This window comes from Haemaphysalis longicornis, unplaced genomic scaffold, assembly GCF_048455015.1.
Source record: "Haemaphysalis longicornis isolate Haplotype H1 unplaced genomic scaffold, Haemaphysalis longicornis Haplotype H1 scaffold_1, whole genome shotgun sequence".
Classification (NCBI taxonomy): Eukaryota; Metazoa; Arthropoda; class Arachnida; order Ixodida; family Ixodidae; genus Haemaphysalis; species Haemaphysalis longicornis.
Genome location: NW_027526203.1, coordinates 24,597,958 through 24,618,458, shown reverse-complemented (window position 1 = coordinate 24,618,458; position 20,501 = coordinate 24,597,958). Strand labels below are relative to the sequence as shown.

General features: G+C 48.6%; 1 protein-coding gene across 1 annotated transcript; it reads left to right on the top strand.

The window, feature by feature from the left end:
- The first annotated feature begins 2,578 nt into the window (after nucleotides 1-2,578).
- LOC144175605 (uncharacterized) lies at nucleotides 2,579-8,520 on the top strand. Its single transcript, XM_077704665.1, has 4 exons — nucleotides 2,579-2,937; nucleotides 4,324-4,477; nucleotides 4,565-4,681; nucleotides 6,740-8,520. The coding sequence occupies exons 1-4, from the start codon at nucleotides 2,819-2,821 to the stop codon at nucleotides 7,724-7,726; spliced, it is 1,377 nt and encodes a 458-aa protein (XP_077560791.1). The 5' UTR covers nucleotides 2,579-2,818; the 3' UTR covers nucleotides 7,727-8,520.
- The last annotated feature ends 11,981 nt before the right edge of the window (nucleotides 8,521-20,501 follow it).

Below are 20,501 nucleotides of genomic sequence, written 5' to 3'. Positions count from 1 at the left end.
AATAAAAAAACGCGCTTGCAGCAGCCTGGCTGCATAGCGCACGGGACCTACCGCAACACCAGCGGTCATTGCGGTCATCAGCCTCCGGCGACAGCGTCGCCCGCTCCATCTCGGAGCGCGACTCACACAGAGCCAAACGACGTAATATTTACATATTTACAAAGCGGACCTTACTGGTGCGTTCGGAGGAGGTTTGTTCTGCCAAAGGCGATGCCGGCGGACAACATGTGGTCCCCCGGTGCGCCTCTCGTCTGGGGATTGCCATATTCCTGGCTGCGTTCCCTTCGACGATCGCACCGACGAACACATTCGAGCACGTGGTCGTATGTTCCGTCAAGTGCGGCGCGCGTCAGGAACTCCGGGTTAGCGACGGGGGCTAATATCCGCCGCCACGTTCGCGTTTCCCTTCCTTTAGCGCAACGGCAAGAGCGAGGATAGTGGAGATCAGCTAGCTACATGCCTGGCCAGGTAGTGGAGCGGCACAACTTCGTAAAGTATTGTGGCCACTCGCCGAGCCGCCCGCGAGTCACGGAAGTATCGTATACCTTCCTCAAACTGCGGGTGCTCACCACCGTGAAACTCTGAGGGAATTTCCTTCGGTGGGATAACTTCCGGCGAGAGACATTGAGCGTGTAGCAGGTACGAATCCGAGAGATAAAAAAAAAACACGCCTGCAGCAGTACGAGCTGCAAAGCGCTCGAGGCTGACCACAATACAAGCGGTTAGCAGCCTCCGGCGACCGCGTCGCCCGCTCACACAGAGCACGACTCACACAGAGCCAGTTAAAATATTTACAACACGGATCGTTCTGATCACCGGGAACCTGCTCGTCTCTGCTGGATGCAATACCGGCTGACAATGGGTCTGCTCGGTACGCGATATCGCCCGGGAATTGCAACGTTTGCACGCTTAATGCATTCCCTTCGGGGCTCGCACCAACTGGCCGACGTTCAGCACGTGGCTACGGGACCGGTCGGGTGCTAGGCGCGTTAGGAACATTCAAGCGGCCACGGGGGCTCACGTAATGTGTCCGCCACCACGTGGTGCTACCGCTCCCATTGCGCACGGTGACGTTTTCACGGGCGCAGCTTATATGGCCAGCACGCGTGGTTCGCGTATCCGCTTAAGCCAGCTGAATGCCACGTGGTCCGTCTCCACTACGAACGAACTTTTGTCGACGAAACGGTCAAACTCGTTCAGAACGTCTGGCCCGATCTCTAAGTAGTCCGTAGCACTACGCGGCGAGCGGGCCGCCGTGCTTTGGAAACACGAGATCGTAAGGCGAGCTATGCCTGGGAAACAGAGTGCTCCCCAGTGGGCCTAGCTGTGGACTCAGCGCACCGCTTCTCACGCGCGCCGGCAAGATCGACAACAAAGCGTCGTACCAGGCCTCGCAAGCTTGGACGTTCCCTGGTTTCCCTATAGGCGGCGTAAAAATCGACGCCCCACGTGACCAATCTACAGGGCACTTTTCGACCATCAAGTCCACCAGACGGCGCAAGCGAAAGGTTACTTTTGGTATAGAATACAAAACATTCATTCCGTGACTCAAAGAGCCCACACAGTTAGCTTACAATGTGTTATTTAAAAATATTATTAACAAGTTTCACATCAAACATCCGTTGAGCAAAAATGTACGCAACTTTTTACGAACAGCCGACTGGTGCACCACCTCGTTTCTGAATTCGCAACCACAAAGCAGCCAATTCAAATTGAAACCGCTGCAACGGCCCACCGTTTCTATGTGCGCGGAGCACTGATTTCGTGACCGTTATTGCTGTTATGTGCTTTTGCGTCCATCAGTTGTTGAGAGGACTGGCAAAACACGGGAATTGAGTGCTTGTTGAGTGACAAATGTGGGAAATTCCGCATCGGAAGACAGCTGTCGAGGCCAGAATATTTGATTCTTCCAACAGAAGGTGAGTGTTATGCACTCCGCTAGAAAGACGGTGCAAACGAAACCGTTGTCGCCGTCAATACCTCATTCGTGCCCTTCATTCGAAATCTTAGCGCAAGTGAACGAGTTGTTATGGCAAAAAAAAAACTGTTGTCATAAAAGCGACGTACAATTGCAGCGATCGAAATGAAATGATGTCGTGGCCTCTGTAAACTTGCGGATGTCAATAAACGATTTGTTCTCACTTGCTGCTCACTGTGGTCTGTGCCAGTCGAGGCCATCTGATCACCTGGCGTAACATCACTTCACCAGCGCGCCGCAAGTAAACACGCGACCAGCGTGCCAGCCAGGAGCCAGCAGGAGCAGCCACGGCCGGACTCGACGCCCCTTTCGCGCGCGGGAGGAGGAGAGTCCATACCGGCCGTGGAGCAGCGAGCTGCCGCGGCCGCCGTGCGAGGGCGGCCATGTTATTAAGGAGCTCAAGCGGCCTGTGCAAAAAGCATCCGCCATGTTTACAAAGCCGTGTTTACAGCGCCATCAAGCGGGCGTACTGGGTAGTTCACGACGCCGCCACTACGCTTTTTCTGGCACTACAGGCAAAGCTAGACCTAGAGTATCGGCACTCTTTTCTCCCATTGTTCCGTGCCGCCGCCAAGATGATTGGTCACTTCGCGACACGTGACATTTGTTTACACTGCGACGGTTCATGGGCGCTGCCATTTTGTTGCTTGTGCGTTTTCAGTCGGTCAACTGTGGTAGTCCTAGCTGTTCGCCCTGTGGCTGCGCGCGACCGACGTTCCGAACGTGAACCAAACCGACCAAACCATCCCGCGCTTGGCACGCTTCGCAGCATTTTAGCTGCAGAAGTGTGTCCGGAGATGCCGTTTTGCTGCATACTCAGCTGTTACAACTCCCAGGAAGATGGAAAACGCTTCATGCGCTGCCCGCTGGGGAAAAAGGACGGCGAGCGGCTACGCGTGTGGCTGCAACTCGTCAGCCGCGATGAATTCGTGCCCACCCCGTACTCCAGGATTTGTGAGGTGAGATTGTTTGAAGTGAATTCGCGATAGTTAATAAAAGCTGGCGCCTCGTAGGCGTTGTGAGAATTCCGTGCCGAGCGCTTCGCAGCTAATGAGCTCGCGAGACCGGCCGCCGCCGCTGCGAACGTCCGACCGCGGTCTTCGGGCCGCGATATGCGTCGTGAAATTGCTGTACTCGTTCGCTCGCCAACGCGGCCCGACAACGTACGCGTCGGCCGGGTGCTGGCGGAGTTGTGCTGGAATAAAAGTAGGCAAGAGATGTGGACGCAGGAGGCGTAGTTAAACAGATGAGAATTTACAAAGTGCAGGGGGGAGAAAATAGTATGCAAGGGAAGGAAACGGTGAGAGAGTTTGGGCCACGCGCCAGCGAGCGAGTACGGCAATTTCACAATCCGGCACGCATATGACGACGCCTGTCTTAGAGTTCATAGAGGCATAGAATTCACATACGTGGAAATTGAAGGTGAAATGCGCGCATGTGGCCTCGCAGGGAATTAACATATATGTCTCAGGGTACGGGGGGGTTCACAACGCCTACGAGGCGCCTGCCAAAATAAATACCGCCATCCGTTTAAGTTATTTCGTCCCCGCCCCGGACGTTTGCATGTCGTGGGACGTTCCATCCCGTTGGGCGACTGCCATTACGAGAATCCGAAATGGTTGGATAAATTTTAATTCGGCAGTTTAACGTTCACGGAGGGGTCACGGGAATTAGTGCGGAACTTTCCAGAAGATTTTGGAAGTTTTGGTTTGATGTACACCGCGAACTGTCACGAGTGAAAGCGCTTAAACTTTACAAATCGCGCGTTGTTTCGCCATGTTCTTTCGTCCTCATTCGTTTTTTAATGTTTAGGCGCTCTCCCACTCATTTATGCGGCACCAAGTAGGCCCCACAGATGTGTTATTAATGTTACAAACGCCTTCACCCCATTCTGTTGCCAATTCTGGTATAAAGCTTGGCCTGTTCACTTTAGATAAATTCTACGAGGTTGTGCATTCTGTAGTATAACACGAAACTCTCAGAAAAAATAAGAACAAAACAAAAGCATTCTGTGTGCACTAAGTTATGCGTACACTAAAATTTTCAAAATATTTTCGCAGCCTACATTTATAATGCCACTGAGCGTTAGCATTCTGGCATGTTCTAAAATGCCTTGATCACTAATTGCGGGTATACTGCTTGCGATCTGTTGTGTGGCTTGTAAACTCGGAATTTCGACATGATGCTGCCGAATAAGGCCGTTAGACGTATTGTGGGGCGCAATTTAGCAGTTTTAATTTCATGTGAAGTTGACAGAGAGACGTTCAAGCGAGAAAGCATTCACACAATGTTCTGCATTTGATAAAACTTTTCTTGTTTGCTTATTGTATTGAATTGTTTGTTAGGACCACTTTGAAGACAGCCAATTTGAAACGGGCAGGGCTGATGGCCGAAAGCTCCTCAAGTGGAATGCTGTGCCAACAATCGAAGCCTCCAACAACCAGCAGAAACGGGCTAAGGGGAAGGTTCCGAGGAGGCCAGGCAGTGAACAAGCCCACGGTATGTCACTTAGCTGATGCAATGCTGAGCATTGTACCATGCATTATCTCGATGACATGTATGGTTTTTATTTTTTTGGCATCTCAGACACACTGGATGCCGCCGATGCACCTGCTGCCTCTGTTGCCGTTCGCCCATTCCCAGGTGAAGCACATGGAGTATGACCTCCTCCATTGGATGGCGAAGCTCAGCCAATTGAGACAGGTAAGCATATGTGTGTGTGGAAGTGAACATAGCTTCATAAGATGTTGGTACGTGTGGGCCAGTTTCAAGTTCACTACACACACAAATGGCGCCAACTCCATTTGTACGGTTGGGCAGGCACGTACAGCGCCATGGATAACGCGGCTTGCTTCATGCTATCTCAGCATCATCCCTGTGCGGGGAGTTTCTTATGTCTTGCGTTGCTTCAAACCGCTGCGGCTTGAGTTAGGAAAACGTCTCCACCCAAGGCTGCGACGATATTTTATGTGGCTCTGGCGTGTGAGATGAGGCGGTGGTTTTACATGCCACCTAGGCCTGCTGTGCGCTTTTTGAGGAGTATAAGAGACGGTGATGTGCTCTGGTGACAGTGTTCTCGGGCGTTGAATGCATGACCGTCCTTCACCTGAGCTCCCAATGAAGCTAAGCAATTTTGCAAGCAGTATGGGTGGAAGCAGTCACGAGGTATGTACAGGATGAAATTAGGCATGGCAACGACAAAGATTCAACCGAAGATTTTAATTGTTTCATTTTTTTATGTAGACGAAGCAGAAATTATAAGCAGAACAAGAGCACAATACACGCTTTGACTGCTTCAAAAATAGCCCAGAGACAATTGACAAATCATAGCGCCCTAGTTTGTCACTCCATACACCTTCGTCTCTGCGCTGTTTTTGAAATATTCAAATTGTGGTGCCGAACAAGCTTTAGTATGTTATCACGGTACACGTTTGATCATTAGACATCAGTTGAAGGTGTACCTTGCACGTGGCATTCCATGTACGTGTGTTCACCTCAAAACAACCAAACTAGTCCAGGTTAAGGCTGGGCACCTAGCCGTGCTCGTCTTGTCCGTAAAGTATGCCAGCTAGCGTAATTAGTGGAAATTTCAAGCACTCTGTTAAAGGTTCAAGCATGTGATGAGGTCTGAGGTAAAAGCTTCAATGCTGCATCGTCCCAACCTGAAATGAAACAGGTGCCACTGATTCATTACTAATTAGCCCCATCATCGGCTAATTACTAATTAGCCCCATCATTACTAATTAGCCCCATCATGCTTTTAAAACCGGGCAAAGCTCTACTTTTTACAATTATTACATTGGTCAGTTTATGCCTGTAAAGTTTTTTTCGTCATTTTTAGCTTGGGGACAGCGGTATTCGTCGTTTAAGTTGACCCACCGCTCCCTGCCGCATCGCCGGAAGAGCGAGAAACAGCGGCAGCGACCGGAAGTAGCGTCATATTCGGAAGACGGCCAGCGACGTGCGCCGCCGCTTCGCTGTGTCCCAGTTTTCTGGGCGAAGTTCCAAATTAAGCAGGCGTGTAACCTGCACTTTATTAATCATCATTGTCTAGAGTTGCTTCTGCGTCGATTTTTAACCGTAATGCTACTGCGTGATTCCCTAAAGCGGCTCCTAGATACCATGGAGATTTCCTACTCGAGCGCCCGTGGCTACTACATTGCCTTCACGAGTAGTCGCGGGGCAGGCCGTGTCGTCGGGTGCTCTGTGCTTTGTACGCGAAGCGACGGGCTCAAACAAATACGGAGGTACCCCAAGTTCCTGATCCATTATTATAAGGGAATTAGGAAATTTGTGGGACCACAGCGCTCTAGGCTTTTGTTTTCCCGATCAACGTTGTTGGCTGTGACAACAGCTTAGCTGAATAAGATTTTAAGAAGAAATCAAGCAAGCTGAAAGCATGAAGCGTTTTATGCGCGCGGAAGCGCTCCGCACACTTGCCGGTCGTGCATGCCTGTACGAGGCACAAAACGGCTAGCACCACACATGCCGCGGCAGGGACCGCCCTTCGCTGCCGTCCAGAATCAAGGCCGGCGCGAAAAGCAAGGTAAACGTGCAAGAGAGGATGATAGTGGGTGAAAAATTGTGCTACGGATTGTCATGCAAGGTGATTTCAAAAGAGGTGATCGAACGCAAGAATGAGCGCAGCAACGATCGCTAGAATGATTATCAACGTAGGGATAGTGTGTTAGTGTTTGAGCTGGGGGATTTTAGTGCAGTTTAAGCTAAACCATTTTCAAATATGTTCTGTGCATCTCGCAGGTGTCAGTCAAGCACATCAGAAAGCTGGCGGATATTGATGCCAAACGCGACCTCAAGTTGGCCCCCCACCTCAAGCCGGCCTACCTGGACCAGGACCATTTTGCCAAAATGAACGTGGCATCTGCGGTTGCTGTCCTCAACCATAGTGTTGGCGCTGCTATACGCGTACTAGTGAGTCTTGGGCGGATGGAGGAGGAGGCCCTAACCACAGCGTGGTTTGTTGAGCGGGTGTACCGGTGGTTCACCCTGATGACGTCGCGGTACATCGGCACCGCTATGAGCATGTTTAAGCCGGACGCTCATGATGAGGCAGTGGCGTTCCTCAGGGAGTTTATGGAGATTTTTGCTCATGTCTCCATAAAGAACAACCGAAGGGACCAGTTCAAGCCCGTACAAGCAGGTGTACTCATTAGTACAACAAGTGCTCTCCAAATTCAGCACCAGCTTCTGAGTGTGCACAAGTTTAAGTTCGTGCTGCTGTGCAGGCTGACGCAGGATGCCTTGGAGAATCTGTTCTCCTGCATTCGGTCGAGGCACCCGGTGCCGAGGGTACTCGAGTTCAAGCTGATGCTCCGCCTCATAATGTTGAGCCAGTTTTTTAAACCGAGTCGCAAGGGCAGCTACGACATAGACGATTCTGTGGACCTCCTCGAGTTTGTCGAGATGAAGAAGGCAGCTCAGAAGAACAGTGTGGAGGCAGCAGAAGTTGAGCTCCTAACTGACAGCCTTCTTTTCCGTGCACACAAACATGACGCTCTAACAGTTTCTCTCGCCTCACTCACAAATGCTGCCTTGGACAAATGCCAACTCGCGAACAGCTTTCCACATTGCCACGACTTGCAGAAGCGCCTAACACAGGCTTTCCTCATGCTTCGGTTGCGGATCACCCTACGAAAGCTACAGCAAGGCAAAGACTGCAAAGGCAAAATGTGGATCGAAAAGTGTTGGAATGAGGGCAGCTGTCTCTCAGATTCGTTAGTGTGTTAACTGGCAGCAGTTTGGAGAACAAAAGGCAAACTTAAAGGAGCCATGAAGAGAAAATGCAAGTTGGTTTTATTCGAAAGATTTCGTGTTTTATAGTGCCCCCAGCGCTTGTCCGGATACAAACGGTGCTTTATTCACTGAGAAATTAAACAATTTAGGTTAAAATTTTGATTTTCCCGCTCAATCGTGCGTTTTCGTGGTCCCAAGTGACATCGCAGGAACCGACCGCTCTGCAGCCTAGAGTACCTTCATTCACGCATCCGCCGTACAGGGTAGAGACACGTAACGCTGGCGCCGCCATGTTCTGTTGCTCGCTCGCCGCCGAAGCAAGTCATTGTGTCAAAACCGTGCTAAAATTATCGCCGCAACGCGGTTTACTGAAGAAGTTTGAATCATATTGTCTGTTTCGCGTTGCTAGGTCTCGTGGGAAACGAAAAGAATAACGCGTTGAGCCCGTTGGCCCAATTGCGGCGGCACGGGACCGTTCAAAAATTGTCTCCACCCTGTACAGCGGTGTTGGTTTGTTCCCGCGTTTCTTTACGTTCCGTAACCTAGATGGCGCCACCATACCGTGGCAAGCGTTTGGTTTGTTTTTGCCCGCATTTAAACCTGGCTTGTTTTTGTTCTGGGAGAAAATATTCGTTCCCTGAAACAGTGCTCGCTCGACAAATGGGGTCACGTAAGACACCGTTGCTTGCGTCAATCGGCCAGTGTCGTCTGCGACAACCCCAAGCCCCGTAGTGCTGTGCAGCTAAACCAAAGCATGCTGTGCGCAGTACGAACAGCAGAACGCATCAGTACTTCTTTGTTTACATGTGCTTTCGTAACTTCCACTGTTTGTCCCATCATTCTTATTGCTTTGTAAAGAATGTGCCCTAAATTTAAGCGCAAATTGCTCGTTCGTCTAGTTTGTAAGCTCTACCTAATTTGCGTCTGCTTCTGCCAGCCTCCGCCAATCGCAGAGCTTAGCCCATGTGACATCACAGGTTCTGTTGCGGGAAATGAGCTGGTGGGTCGCATGACCATTCCCGTTTTTCCTAATTATGTAGCTTATTTGAGCGAAGTTTACGTTAAAAGTGGTGTCAGTATGATTCTAACGAGACAATCTTTTGAATGAACCAAACTTGTGTTTTCTCTTCATGGCTCCTTTAACCCCTTAAGGGCTCATTAAACAAATATATTATGCACCAATATGGCCAAATTTTTTAATGATGTGATATGCTTCAGAAACGTGTTCAAAACACAAAAATATTTGCGAAAATTGTTTATAGTCGATAATCATGTTTAATTGGTCATTCTTTACCCCATATAATACCCTATATTTGGGGCATTTCTGGTGTATTCACAAATTAATTTCTGCAACTCCAGAAAGCACGGGTCGGGTTTGAATTGCCTTGCAGAAAACAAACAATTTCTTGATAGTTCACTTGAAGCTAGTTGAGGCTACCATCCGTGTGGTAGCGTTCAAAGCACGGCACTGCGCAGAGAGCCTTCTCGCACCACCTGCACCAGGTCCTGGTTTCCTTGCGGATGTTCTTGCCATTTACATCTCGCTTCATGTAGCAGACTACGCAGCGGCGTGTCGGTTCTTGCTTCTTCTCTGTTGGTGGTATGTGCGATGGAAAGTGGCGCTCACCAAACCGTTTTGCGTTCAGGGGGCGCCCTGGCCGTCCTTTCTTCTTGGTGCCGCTGTTGGGAGAGTACTTCGTGATGATCTCATCAATAAGCCGTAGCCTATACTCCAGATGAGATGCTCGGCCTCCTCCTTTCTGGTACAGAACGAATGAATTGTAGGTCGCCTCATCCAAGAGGTGTTGGAAGATCTTCTTGTAGGAGATCTTTTTTCGTTTCCGTGGCACTGAGTAGCTCGCCAGCATCTGATCTGCTCTGTCAACTCCTCCCATTGTATGGTTATAATCAAGTATAACTTCTGGCTTCAGGGTTTCCTTGCCCCTTTTGTCAATGAATCGCGCCATTTCAGCACTATGTACTGTAGATAGAACCGTCACCAGTTTTTTGTCCATCCACTGGACAGCCAAGCACTTGCCCCTTTGAAAGGCAACCATCTCGCCTTTCTTGAGCTTTGCCTTGGCGAAACCAGGCGGAAGGTCTTTGCGAGTGGCTCGCGTCGTGCCATAGATGTCAGTTGATCTCTTCAAAAGAAAGTCAACCAGTTCTGGTGAGGTGTAGAAGTTGTCAGTTGTGACGCAGTAGCCTTTGTCTAGCAGGGGCTCCAGAAGCTTCAAAACAACTTTCGTCGCCATTCCGAAGGTTGCTGCTTCTTCTGACGAGATCTCAATGTTCGTTTCTTTCCCTGTATAAATTACAGAGTTCCATATGTACCCACTTGAAGATTCGCACAGCAAAAATGACTTTATGCCAAACCTCGCTCTCTTCAGGGGCATAAACTGCTTCCAGCTGAGCCGGCCTTTGAAGAGCAGCAAGCTCTCGTCGACACTGACGTCCCGCTCCGGCACATACAATGTCCGGTATTTTTCAAGAAGTGCTTGATAAACCGGCCAGATTTTCCTCAGATGAGGTTGAGGGTGTCCTTCACAATTTTCGATTGTCGTGTTGTCGACAAAGTGCAACATTCTCATTATTAGTTCGAAGCGGTTTCTGGACATTATCTCGCCAAAGACCGGAGTCTCAACCAGCCGATTCCTAGACCAGTACATCCTTTCATTTGGTTTTTGCACAATGCCTTGCAGCAACAGGAGGCTCAGAGAAACGCGAAGTTCTTCTCGCGTAAGTGCATACCATTTTCGGAAGCGAGAATGTTGTCCCAGCTTGCTAGAATTCAGAAGCTGAGAAGCGTACCGGTTTGTCTCCACGACGATAACATCAAGCAGCTCATCATCAAAGTAAGCTTCAAAGAGCTCAAGTGGTTGAGGGGGAGAGCTTACTGTGATCTTCAGTCCCGTGAAACCCCTGAAATCAAACCGTGGAGGTCTGGCTGGGATGTTGTCGAGGTCTATGCGAAACCATTCACGGGAGCTCGCCATGGTATCATCGCTACTGTCTTCTCCTTCAGAGTCACTGTCCGTAAAAACGTCATCACTGTCTTCTTCACTTGAAGAATAAAACACTGCGGTGGCATCCTTATCACTCTCGCTTTCATCGTCTGAAGAAGGAAGATTCTCCGCATCAGAACGCCGCACGGATGAGGCCATGTTTGTAAAACGCGCGGGAAACAAGCGCACACATTCCGCCATCTAGTGTGCAAACTATAATTTAATACCACCGCCAATGACGGAACTTGTGGTGTTTAAACATAGATGGCAGCACAGGTTCTGTAAATCCCCGTTTGACGACCCGGGCTCGTCAAAAGCCTGTAGGAGCATTGCGGAAAACTCATGACGACCACAGCTCGTCATAAGCAAAATAGTGGCAACTGCTCTTGACGAGCGCAGGTCGTCATAATAGGATGAGGGTCATTCCACGCGAAACGTCCCAGGCCAAAAATCGACCATCGCCAATTTCATTGAAAAAATTTGTGCTAGGTGCCGATGAAGTGTAGGAGGTCGGCACGGAGTATTTCCCTTGAAAAAAATTTTTCCGTCGTGGGAGCGCTCCTTGAAATTTCTGCAAACACGCAAAATGTGGTTGGAGATAATAAATTTTAAATAAATAGTGAAACTATGTGTAATGACAAATATTATTTTGGATCATTCCCCTTGCATTGTTCTTTGATGTGGGACTGTGTCTGAAGCTGTGTAAGTATTTTTGGCGTTGTATTGGCTAAGTAAAAACACAAAAAATGGCACGTTTTTAGGAATTTTTCGCAAAGGCACCGTGAAAGTTTCACCCAAAATATTTCTATCGTGCATTGATGTGGCCTTTGAGTGTCGAGTAAAAATAATTTAAGCCGATTACAGAGCGTACTTTTCAAGCAAATTGCTTACAAAAATGCAAGAAAATGAGTTTTTGCCGAACTTCACACCTTAAAAAAGCCCCAAGGCCCTCGAGGTAAAATTACACGAGATGGCTCATTATACGCACCAGCACCTTGCCTTTTAATTTAGAAAATTTGATTCGAGTAAATTTTGTTTGGGGCGAGAAAAAAATTTTTAAAGTTCACAATCAGCCGCACTTGTGTCCACTTTGGAACTGCGCCCCCAACTCGGAACGTGTTCGTGCCGCCACCCCTTTTTGTGGCAGGCATGTGCACACGTGGCTCGATACTGAATGAACATTGGTTGTGTCGCTTGACAACACAAAAAATACACCGTAAACAACATGCTCCACTCTGCCATTTTTGTGGCGGGAGCTACACTACACTATCTCGGCAAGTCTTCGCGGGATGACCAGTTTTGACATTGAGCGCTAGAGGTCAACCCCCTTCCGCAAGTGCCCATCACGGAGCAGCAGACTTAGGGTAGGGACTGATAGACGGCAGGGGACAGATAGGCGAGGAGGGAACGGGAATGTGCAAGCAAGCCGCCGCCGCCACCGCAGTGATAAGCGCGCCACACGAATGGAGGCCAGCAGGCCACGTGCGGCGCAGAGCCGTGTGCGATGAAGGAAGATGAAAATCCAGCTGTGGTCACTCATAAAGTGGCCAGGCTTAAACGACGCCGTGAGGTGGAAAACAGGAAACACGCTACTGTTGCTTACAGCTTCGCTACTTTCAAGTCTTGCGTGTTAGTGTTCGTTTCCGTCATTTTTATTTTTGGGTCTTCGTACAGTGAACACAGCAAGTGAGTGTTTTGTAGTGGCAGTTATCAGCGAGCTGGACCTAATCTGTCTGATGCGGAGGAAGAACGATTGCAGAGTAATTTTGCCTGCGCACCACACTTCGCATAGCCCCAGAAAATTCAACGCACAATATTTCTCACTGCAAACATACCATTTCTTGCCACTTGTTTCTTTTGCCTACGGTTTTTTTTTGTTGTTGTTGTTCACAGATATTCAAAGCTTCATCAGGTGAATAATCACCGTCAACGAAGTTTGCCTTGTTCTTTTTTTTTACCTTCATTTCTTTCTAGCTTGATTAGGATGCAATGGTAAAAAAAAGTGTTGAAAGAGTAGCTGGTCTGAAGTGATGAAATTGTCGCGCTCCTTTGACTGGGATTGCCACCAAGTTGTGCCCTTGTTTCTTGTATTTTAGAACTTGGAACCATTATTCCTTTGATATTGTTTTAGCCCAGGCATACAGGTCCTTTCGGCTCTCAATTTGATCTTGAGAAGGTGTCTGGAGAAATGCTCTTTCCGTCAGACGTTTAAGTGCGCCGCCAACGCCGTGACATCCACTTTTGCCGTGTAAAGTGGCAAAGAAATTCTATTATGCCGACAGTTTATGGCCATACTTGTGTAGAAGAGACTCCCGAAGTTACTTTTTTTTCTTGTATTGCGAAGAAGCTCCGTCAAAGAAATAATAAAGTTCTTCATTTAGTTGAGGCTGATTTTGTTTCTGTATTCCGAGCACTGCGCTCTTAAATATGTAAACTGCAATGAAGGGAAGTGACTGGGCAAAGACTTTCAAATAAAAAAGTGGCAGAGTGGAGTATGTTGTTTACGGTGTATTTTTTGTGTTGTCAAGCGACACAACCAATGTTCATTCAGTATCGAGCCACGTGTGCACATGCCTGCCACAAAAAGGGGTGGCGGCACGAACGCGTTCCGAGTTGGGGGCGCAGTTCTAAAGTGGACACAAGTGCGGCTGATTGCGAACTTTAAAAATTTTTTTCTCGCCCCAAACAAAATTTACCCGAATCAAATTTTCTAAATTAAAAGGCAAGGTGCTGGTGCGTATAATGAGCCATCTCGTGTAATTTTACCTCGAGGGCCTTGGGGCTTTTTTAAGGTGTGAAGTTCGGCAAAAACTCATTTTCTTGCATTTTTGTAAGCAATTTGCTTGAAAAGTACGCTCTGTAATCGGCTTAAATTATTTTTACTCGACACTCAAAGGCCACATCAATGCACGATAGAAATATTTTGGGTGAAACTTTCACCGTGCCTTTGCGAAAAATTCCTAAAAACGTGCCATTTTTTGTGTTTTTACTTAGCCAATACAACGCCAAAAATACTTACACAGCTTCAGACACAGTCCCACATCAAAGAACAATGCAAGGGGAATGATCCAAAATAATATTTGTCATTACACATAGTTTCACTATTTATTTAAAATTTATTATCTCCAACCACATTTTGCGTGTTTTCGGAAATTTCAAGGAGCGCTCCCACGACCGGAAATTTTTTTTCAAGGGAAATACTCCGTGCCGACCTCCTACACTTCATCGGCACCTAGCACAAATTTTTTCAATGAAATTGGCGATGGTCGATTTTTGGGCTGGGACGTTTCGCGTGGAATGACCCATGATTGATTGATTGTGTGATTTTACGCATCGAAGCTGCACCCGGGCTATGGCACCGTAGTGAAGGGCTCCGGATTAATTTTGACCACCTGGGGTAAACTTCGTGTGCCAAAATCTCGAACACACGGATATTTTCTCTTTTCGTCGCAGCCAGAAATCAAACCCAAATCCTTGGGATCAGCAACGCAACGCCTTAGCCACTCAGCCACCGCGGCAAGTCAGTTCAGGATGAATTTAGGAAACCTCACGATCTTCAGTGTGCATTGGGATCTCATACACTTAGGAGCTTATGTTTGTCACCTCCTGCGGAAAGACAGCTGCTGTGGCCGGAGTATTGAACCTGCTATGTCGTGCTCAGCTGCACAATGTCTTAGCTCCCCCGGCTCAGTGCCATGAGTTGAAGGAAGAGGAATGCAACGAGCAGTGTGCCCGGGAAAATGACAGGGTTCATGTGATGGGGAGAGTGAGAAGTGCAGCAAAGACAAGTGCCACAAGAAGACTGCTCGAGAGTGGCGATGTGTGATGAGGAGAGTGACAACTGCGACGAAGACCAGTGCAATGAGTGGCGTATGGGCTTGAGAGTGACCACGCGTGGACAAGGTGTGTGGTGGGTAGTGTGATGGGGAGTGACAAGCGTGACGAAAAAGAGTGCAAACAAGTAGTATGGGCTTGGGAGTGACCATGCGTGTGGACCAGATGTGTGGTGGTGAGCAACAAACATGACGAAAAGGAGTGCAAACAGAGAGCATGGGCTCGGGAGCGACCATCTGTGTGATGAAAAGGATTAGTGCGAGGGCATGAGTGAGTGATTGTTTGTTAATGTCGACAGGGAAGGTATCTTTGCGATAAGCAAACAAAGCTCTCGCACAGCACAGGGTTTGAAGCCGTTTCATCACACTGCTATACAAGTCACTGTTATTTGTTGCATGCATAATCTGATCTTGGTTCTTGACGTTAGGACTCAGAGGCTCCTCTCAATGTTGAACTTTTCCATCACTTCTTTTCGCGATTCTCCTACTTTCACGCCTTCAATACTTTTACCTTCGCTGCCAAGTCCTCATTCGTACTTCGTCGTTTTGGCTGGTGTGGGAGAAGCCATTGCAATGCCGCTTGCGCGCATGTGACGCGCACAAACACAGTGTGAAGATTGACTGGACAGTGTTCGACACAAGGGCAAAAAAAGAGACAACTCCTTGGTTGTCTGCATTGTTCGCTAGATTGATGGCCACAGGTGGGCATTCTGCCTTTCACTTGGTTGTATAGCAATGCCGTGCGGTGTTTTTTTTTTTGTTTGTTTGTTCTTTTGAGATGCACACAAGCTCGTTCATTTCCCATTCCAATCTCGAAGTTTTTTAGGTGCGCCTTTGATTTCTGCTGCGAATCCGAATTAGCTGAAGCGTAAAGAATTGACGTTTCTGCTTATTAAAGTTGCGTAAATACAGTGAGAGTGGTTGAAACACGGCCAGACTACAATTTGCGCTAGTAATCCTGCAATGTTTACAAATTGCTTCAGTGTCTCTTTAATGTTCACATGTTTGTTGCTCGAATACAGGGGCTGGAAAAGCCCATTCTACTGCTGCGAAATGGCTGGGGCCAATTTCCTCATGGAAATGATGTAGTTGTGTAGTGCCGCAATTCGAAATCGATTGCCAACTTCATTTCTTCTAGCACTTCCGTACATGTACCTGTGTGACGTATATTCACTTCACAATAATCACTTTTCAAACAGTGCAGAAACTCTGTTTTTGTCAATTTTTTTAAGTTACAATAATTACGTTCTTGGAAAGGTTTGTTTTTATAGTTCAGTAGCAATGTGACTTCACTGTGAAGTAATGTGATTTCATCCTCGGGGTAATAGTTTTCAAGTGTGACATAATCAGCTTTGCACATAGATGCACATACAAAATTCTTCCTTGTGTTACTTTGGCCAAGTACTGATATGCTACCAAATGCATAGTCACTGTGTACAGAATATTTGTTGGATAAATGCGTTGTGTGTGTGTGTGTGCAAGTCATGGGGTCTTTGCATTCTACTTTTTGTACCAGTTTTGTGTTAAGTTATGCAATAAAACAGCAGAGTTTTTCTGTTTATATGGCAATCACTTTGTTTTCTTTCAGGGGAAAGTGTGGTTTTTTCTGCTGCTATGATAGTTTTTGTGATCTCGAGGCATTCTTCTTTTCATTGCGATAGTATGCCGTTTGGCATAAGTCGTCTTCGGAATCGGCCTCATTGTCCTCGGAAAGGCTTGCTAGAGTTCATAATGAATTTTTCCAGATTTTTTTGAACTGCGATTGGTTGTGTTCTTTTTTTGAGGCCGTTGTCTTCAATAAATATTTATTTTACATTCAGTTGTTCTTTTTTGCCCGCTCTGCTTTCATATGCTCATCGTTGATATCCTTCTGATAGTATTTTGATTTTCAGCAGTGAAAGAATACTCCCAGAATATGTGAGGCATTTCTGCACTCCATTAACTGGAGCTAAAAATGACCTGGGCGTTAGTGCTGAACGGGCTGAAGTGTTAAAAACTTTTCGAGCCAAATGAGAGTTCAAGCATCGTTCTGCATCACCTAGGTAGTAACGTCCATTATCAGAAAAAGAGGTGGCTGCATTACTGAATTTTTCTTAGCCGCTAAATGATAGCCGCTCACTAAAGTTCACTGAATTCAGTGCGTACAAAAACCAGCACTTATATGGGGGTTTTGTGATCAGGTAGGGTTTACTGGTGAGTTTTATTTCCTGAAAGCATCCATTTTGGCACTTGATGACTGAGTTGCATTTTCTTTGCAAAGGAAACTTGACAAATGAAACATGTTCAAGTCCTTTGAATTCAATTCATCGAAATTTAGCCGCTAGTGGTGTCACAAACTTTATATAGTGGTACTAGCTAGTGACACTAGTACAACCAGGAATGCATTTACCATGTTTAACAGGCCCTCAGAATAAATGCATACACAGACTGCAGCTAGTTAAGATACCATGCGAATCGCCATCCTGTTCCAGAAGGAAAGAGGAGGCTGTGAGGGGATAAGAGAAGAATCTTAGGTATGTCCTCTAAGTTGCAGACTAGAAAAACGTTACCAAGCTATACTAAATTATGTTTATGAGTTTCTGATATGGCTAACCGAAATTTAACCTGCGCTTGTCGCAAACAGCGCGCATTGCTGAGTAAAAGCCAGCGTTACTGCATAAGGTTATTTAGTGACTAGCAAGAGTAGGGATTGTGCCCGGAATACATACCTGCTGATGCAATTCGCAGTTTCGCCCGAAAAAAAAAAAAAAATCCAAAGCATGGGGCGGGTTCAGCTCGTCTTTTGTGTTCTTGATAATTTTAATGCCTGCTTCTTGAAAGTGATTTCCCAGGTGACTGGCAGAATCAGCGGAAAACTTGCTTTTCGGAAATCAACCGGAAAATTAGCTACATGCGCACAAACTGACGCTGCAAATCGAATGGTGACGTACACGGGCTAAGTTGCTAATATTTGGGCTTGCGGATCGTTATCGCTCGCCTCCAAGTTAAACGGTCGTTTAGGTGGATCACTCGTCATTGCACCGAGCGTTATTTTATCTTAGGCGCGGTTGCCTTTGCCGAAATAACCGTTTTTCGCTAATTCGCAGCGCCCGTATGCGACATTTCTGCCGCAAAAGTTCGGAGAAACCGGGCAGAAAAAGGGTTACTGTGAGCTACTACAAATGCTTGCGCGGTGTTGGCACTCTGTTACTATAAATTATTTGCAGTGCACTTGAAAGATTCTGCACAGGCGAAAAGCGAAAGCGACCGTGCGTTCTAGATTTCGGCGCACGTCAAAGATCCCCCAGGCTTTCAAGGTTAATCTGGAGCCCTACACTACGACGCGCCTCTTCGCCTGTCTAGCGTCGGCGTGTTAAATGAAAAAAATTGTGCGTATGAAGTATTATTTTGAGACCATTAGCTAGTAGCTTCTGACTTCGAGGCACCACCGCCGGCTGCACGGCCCCGCCAGCCCGGCCATGTTGTTTACAAGCGACCCGGTCAAAGTTAGCGGCGAGAAGGTAGAAGAGACAATCTGGCAACATTGATAAGCACCAAAATGGCCACCGCTGCTCACTTGCGTGCCTCAGTGACGGTACTCTAACCTTATTTAGTGACTCTAGAAAATGGTGTTATTTAGTGACTCTAGCTAGACCTTTGCTTCTCTAAAATCCTCCCTGTTCTGTGGTCGTACAATGCCTGCGCGGGGATGTGCTATGCGGTCCCGGCCGTGTCGTGGGAGCAAAATGCGCTCTTTTGCGACAGGGCCTTGGCGTCCGCGCGTGCGATGATGCACTCGGTAGGACGAATGCGCATTGTCGTCGTCGGAGTAGGAGGCTCCCCGACGAGGCGCAAGAGGCTCCTTGGCGAGACGCAAACTTGGCCACAAAGGCCGTTCAGCGTCTGCACGTGGAGATACATTGGCCGCAGGCTAACGTCGTCCGAGCAAAAGGTGTTCTCGTTTCCGACGTAGCGAGCGTATGGCTCTGCTCCAGGTTCAAATCGTTCGCAGGCTCAGGATCGCCACTACGTTGAGTCGTACAGAACACATGAGATGCTGGCGCGGGTCCGGCGATAATTGCCTCGGTTTGCGGGCAGTCGCGGGAGCACGTTACGACGAAAAGCGTCGTGCTCCCAAAAGCCAAATGCTGGCGCGGGTTGGGCTATAACTGCCTCGGTTCGCGGACAGCGGTGAGCGGTGGGAGCGCGTACGCCGAAGCGTCGTGCTCGGAAGCCGAACCGCTCACCTCACAGGAAATCGCACATGGGCTAAGGCCAACAAAGGGGCCTGTGCCGTCGCAGTGTCGATACCGTGTTGGGCGCCAATGTGGGCATATTGGGCCTAGCTACGGGGTAGCAAACCACCCCGGCTAGCCTCGTTAGAGACGTTGAGCGCCAATTTGGGCTCGATGGTCCCTTGTGGGCCTACGTGGGGTTCAGGGTGTTCCCCCTACGCCCGGAACTGACCCATCCAAAATGCCCCAGAGAGGTACGCGGCGTCCACAAGGGAGACGCCGCGACGGGTTCGACTCACCGACACAGGTGACGACAGGCTCCAAGGGGGCCAGGACGAACCAGGGGGTTTATTGGCCGAGTGGTACAGCGCATAATAACGCCAAGGCCTGGTTAAGAACTACACTGTACCGACGCGCGCCTCAAGGCCGGGCTCTAGCGGGCCGCGACGGCTGAGGCGACACGGGGCTACCGGCGAGGTGGGGGTAGCCTACCTCGCGCGTCCGATTGGGGTCATGGGCCCCGCTCCGGACGTGTGGCGGCGAGGGTGCGATACGAGCCGCGATCCCTCGTGTTCCCTATACTCTATCCTCCATCTCCTTTCCGAGCCCCTGGAGCCAGAGAGACATCCAGAGAGCTAGCGAGAGAGCCGAGAGAGCCAGAGAGCCCGCGAAACGTGCGCGTCGCGGTTTTAAGGCGCTGAGGAGAGGAGGCAGGTTCCCGGGCGAGGAGGAGCGACAGCGGCGGCGGGACAGTCGGTGCCCGCCGGCGCGGCGTATTCCGGTTTCGGCGACGCATCACCCATGAAAGGGAGAAAAGGAGGAGTGCGAGAGGGAAAGGCGAAGGGTTGCGGGGCTGTTCTGCCGGCGCACACACTCCCCGCTCTTGGGCCGGCGGACGGCCGGCAGTGAATACTGAAGCGTACGCCCTTTTCGCTTGCGCCAACCGGCAAGTGTTTCAATTGCGCGTTGGATTTCGCCTTCTGGGACGGCTGCGCTGTGATTCAACCACACTCCTAGATCTGGATATTTTAACGAAGTTAAAAGTGCTTCAACTGTGTCTGTGTTGGATTTCGCGTCCGCTTGTGATACCCACCGCTGTGCATTTCGAAGTGCTTCAACCGGGTCGTTTGATTAAGTTTTACGCTGCAACAGTGTTCTAGGTAATATTACCTAAATACTTTGTAATCCGTGCTGTTTTGCAATCGCAGTGTCGCATTCGCAAATCGTCGCGTGAACGGTTGCTACGCAAGCGTGCATCCACACTTCACCCTGTGATCGGCCGCCGCTGTGAAAGTCAACCTTTATTATGAATGAATTCCTGGAGTGTGACAAATAGAAATTTAGCCTAATGCCCCATAAAGTTGGGCCTAAGTCACGCTGGGAATACGCGATAAGTACAATCACTTGTAGCCCACCTTGAACATGTTGGTACACAGATTTTCTGACGATTGCTTTCAACCTTGTCACGATGGTTGCACTTTGTGCCCTGCTGCTTTTTATGCGATCGCACAAACAACCGGGTTGCTTGTTTTGTTTTTTTCTTTATCGTATCTAGCGCTCCGCCCATACGAAACGGCAGTTGGCACTAAAGTTTTGCCCAGGCAGAATTAGAACTGTAAAATACTCCTGCTCTGATCTTCGCCTCTTAGATTTAGACACGCAGGACTACCTTTGCACCGGCTCCTCTTCGCGATCGTGTGTTCACGGGTCTTTTTCT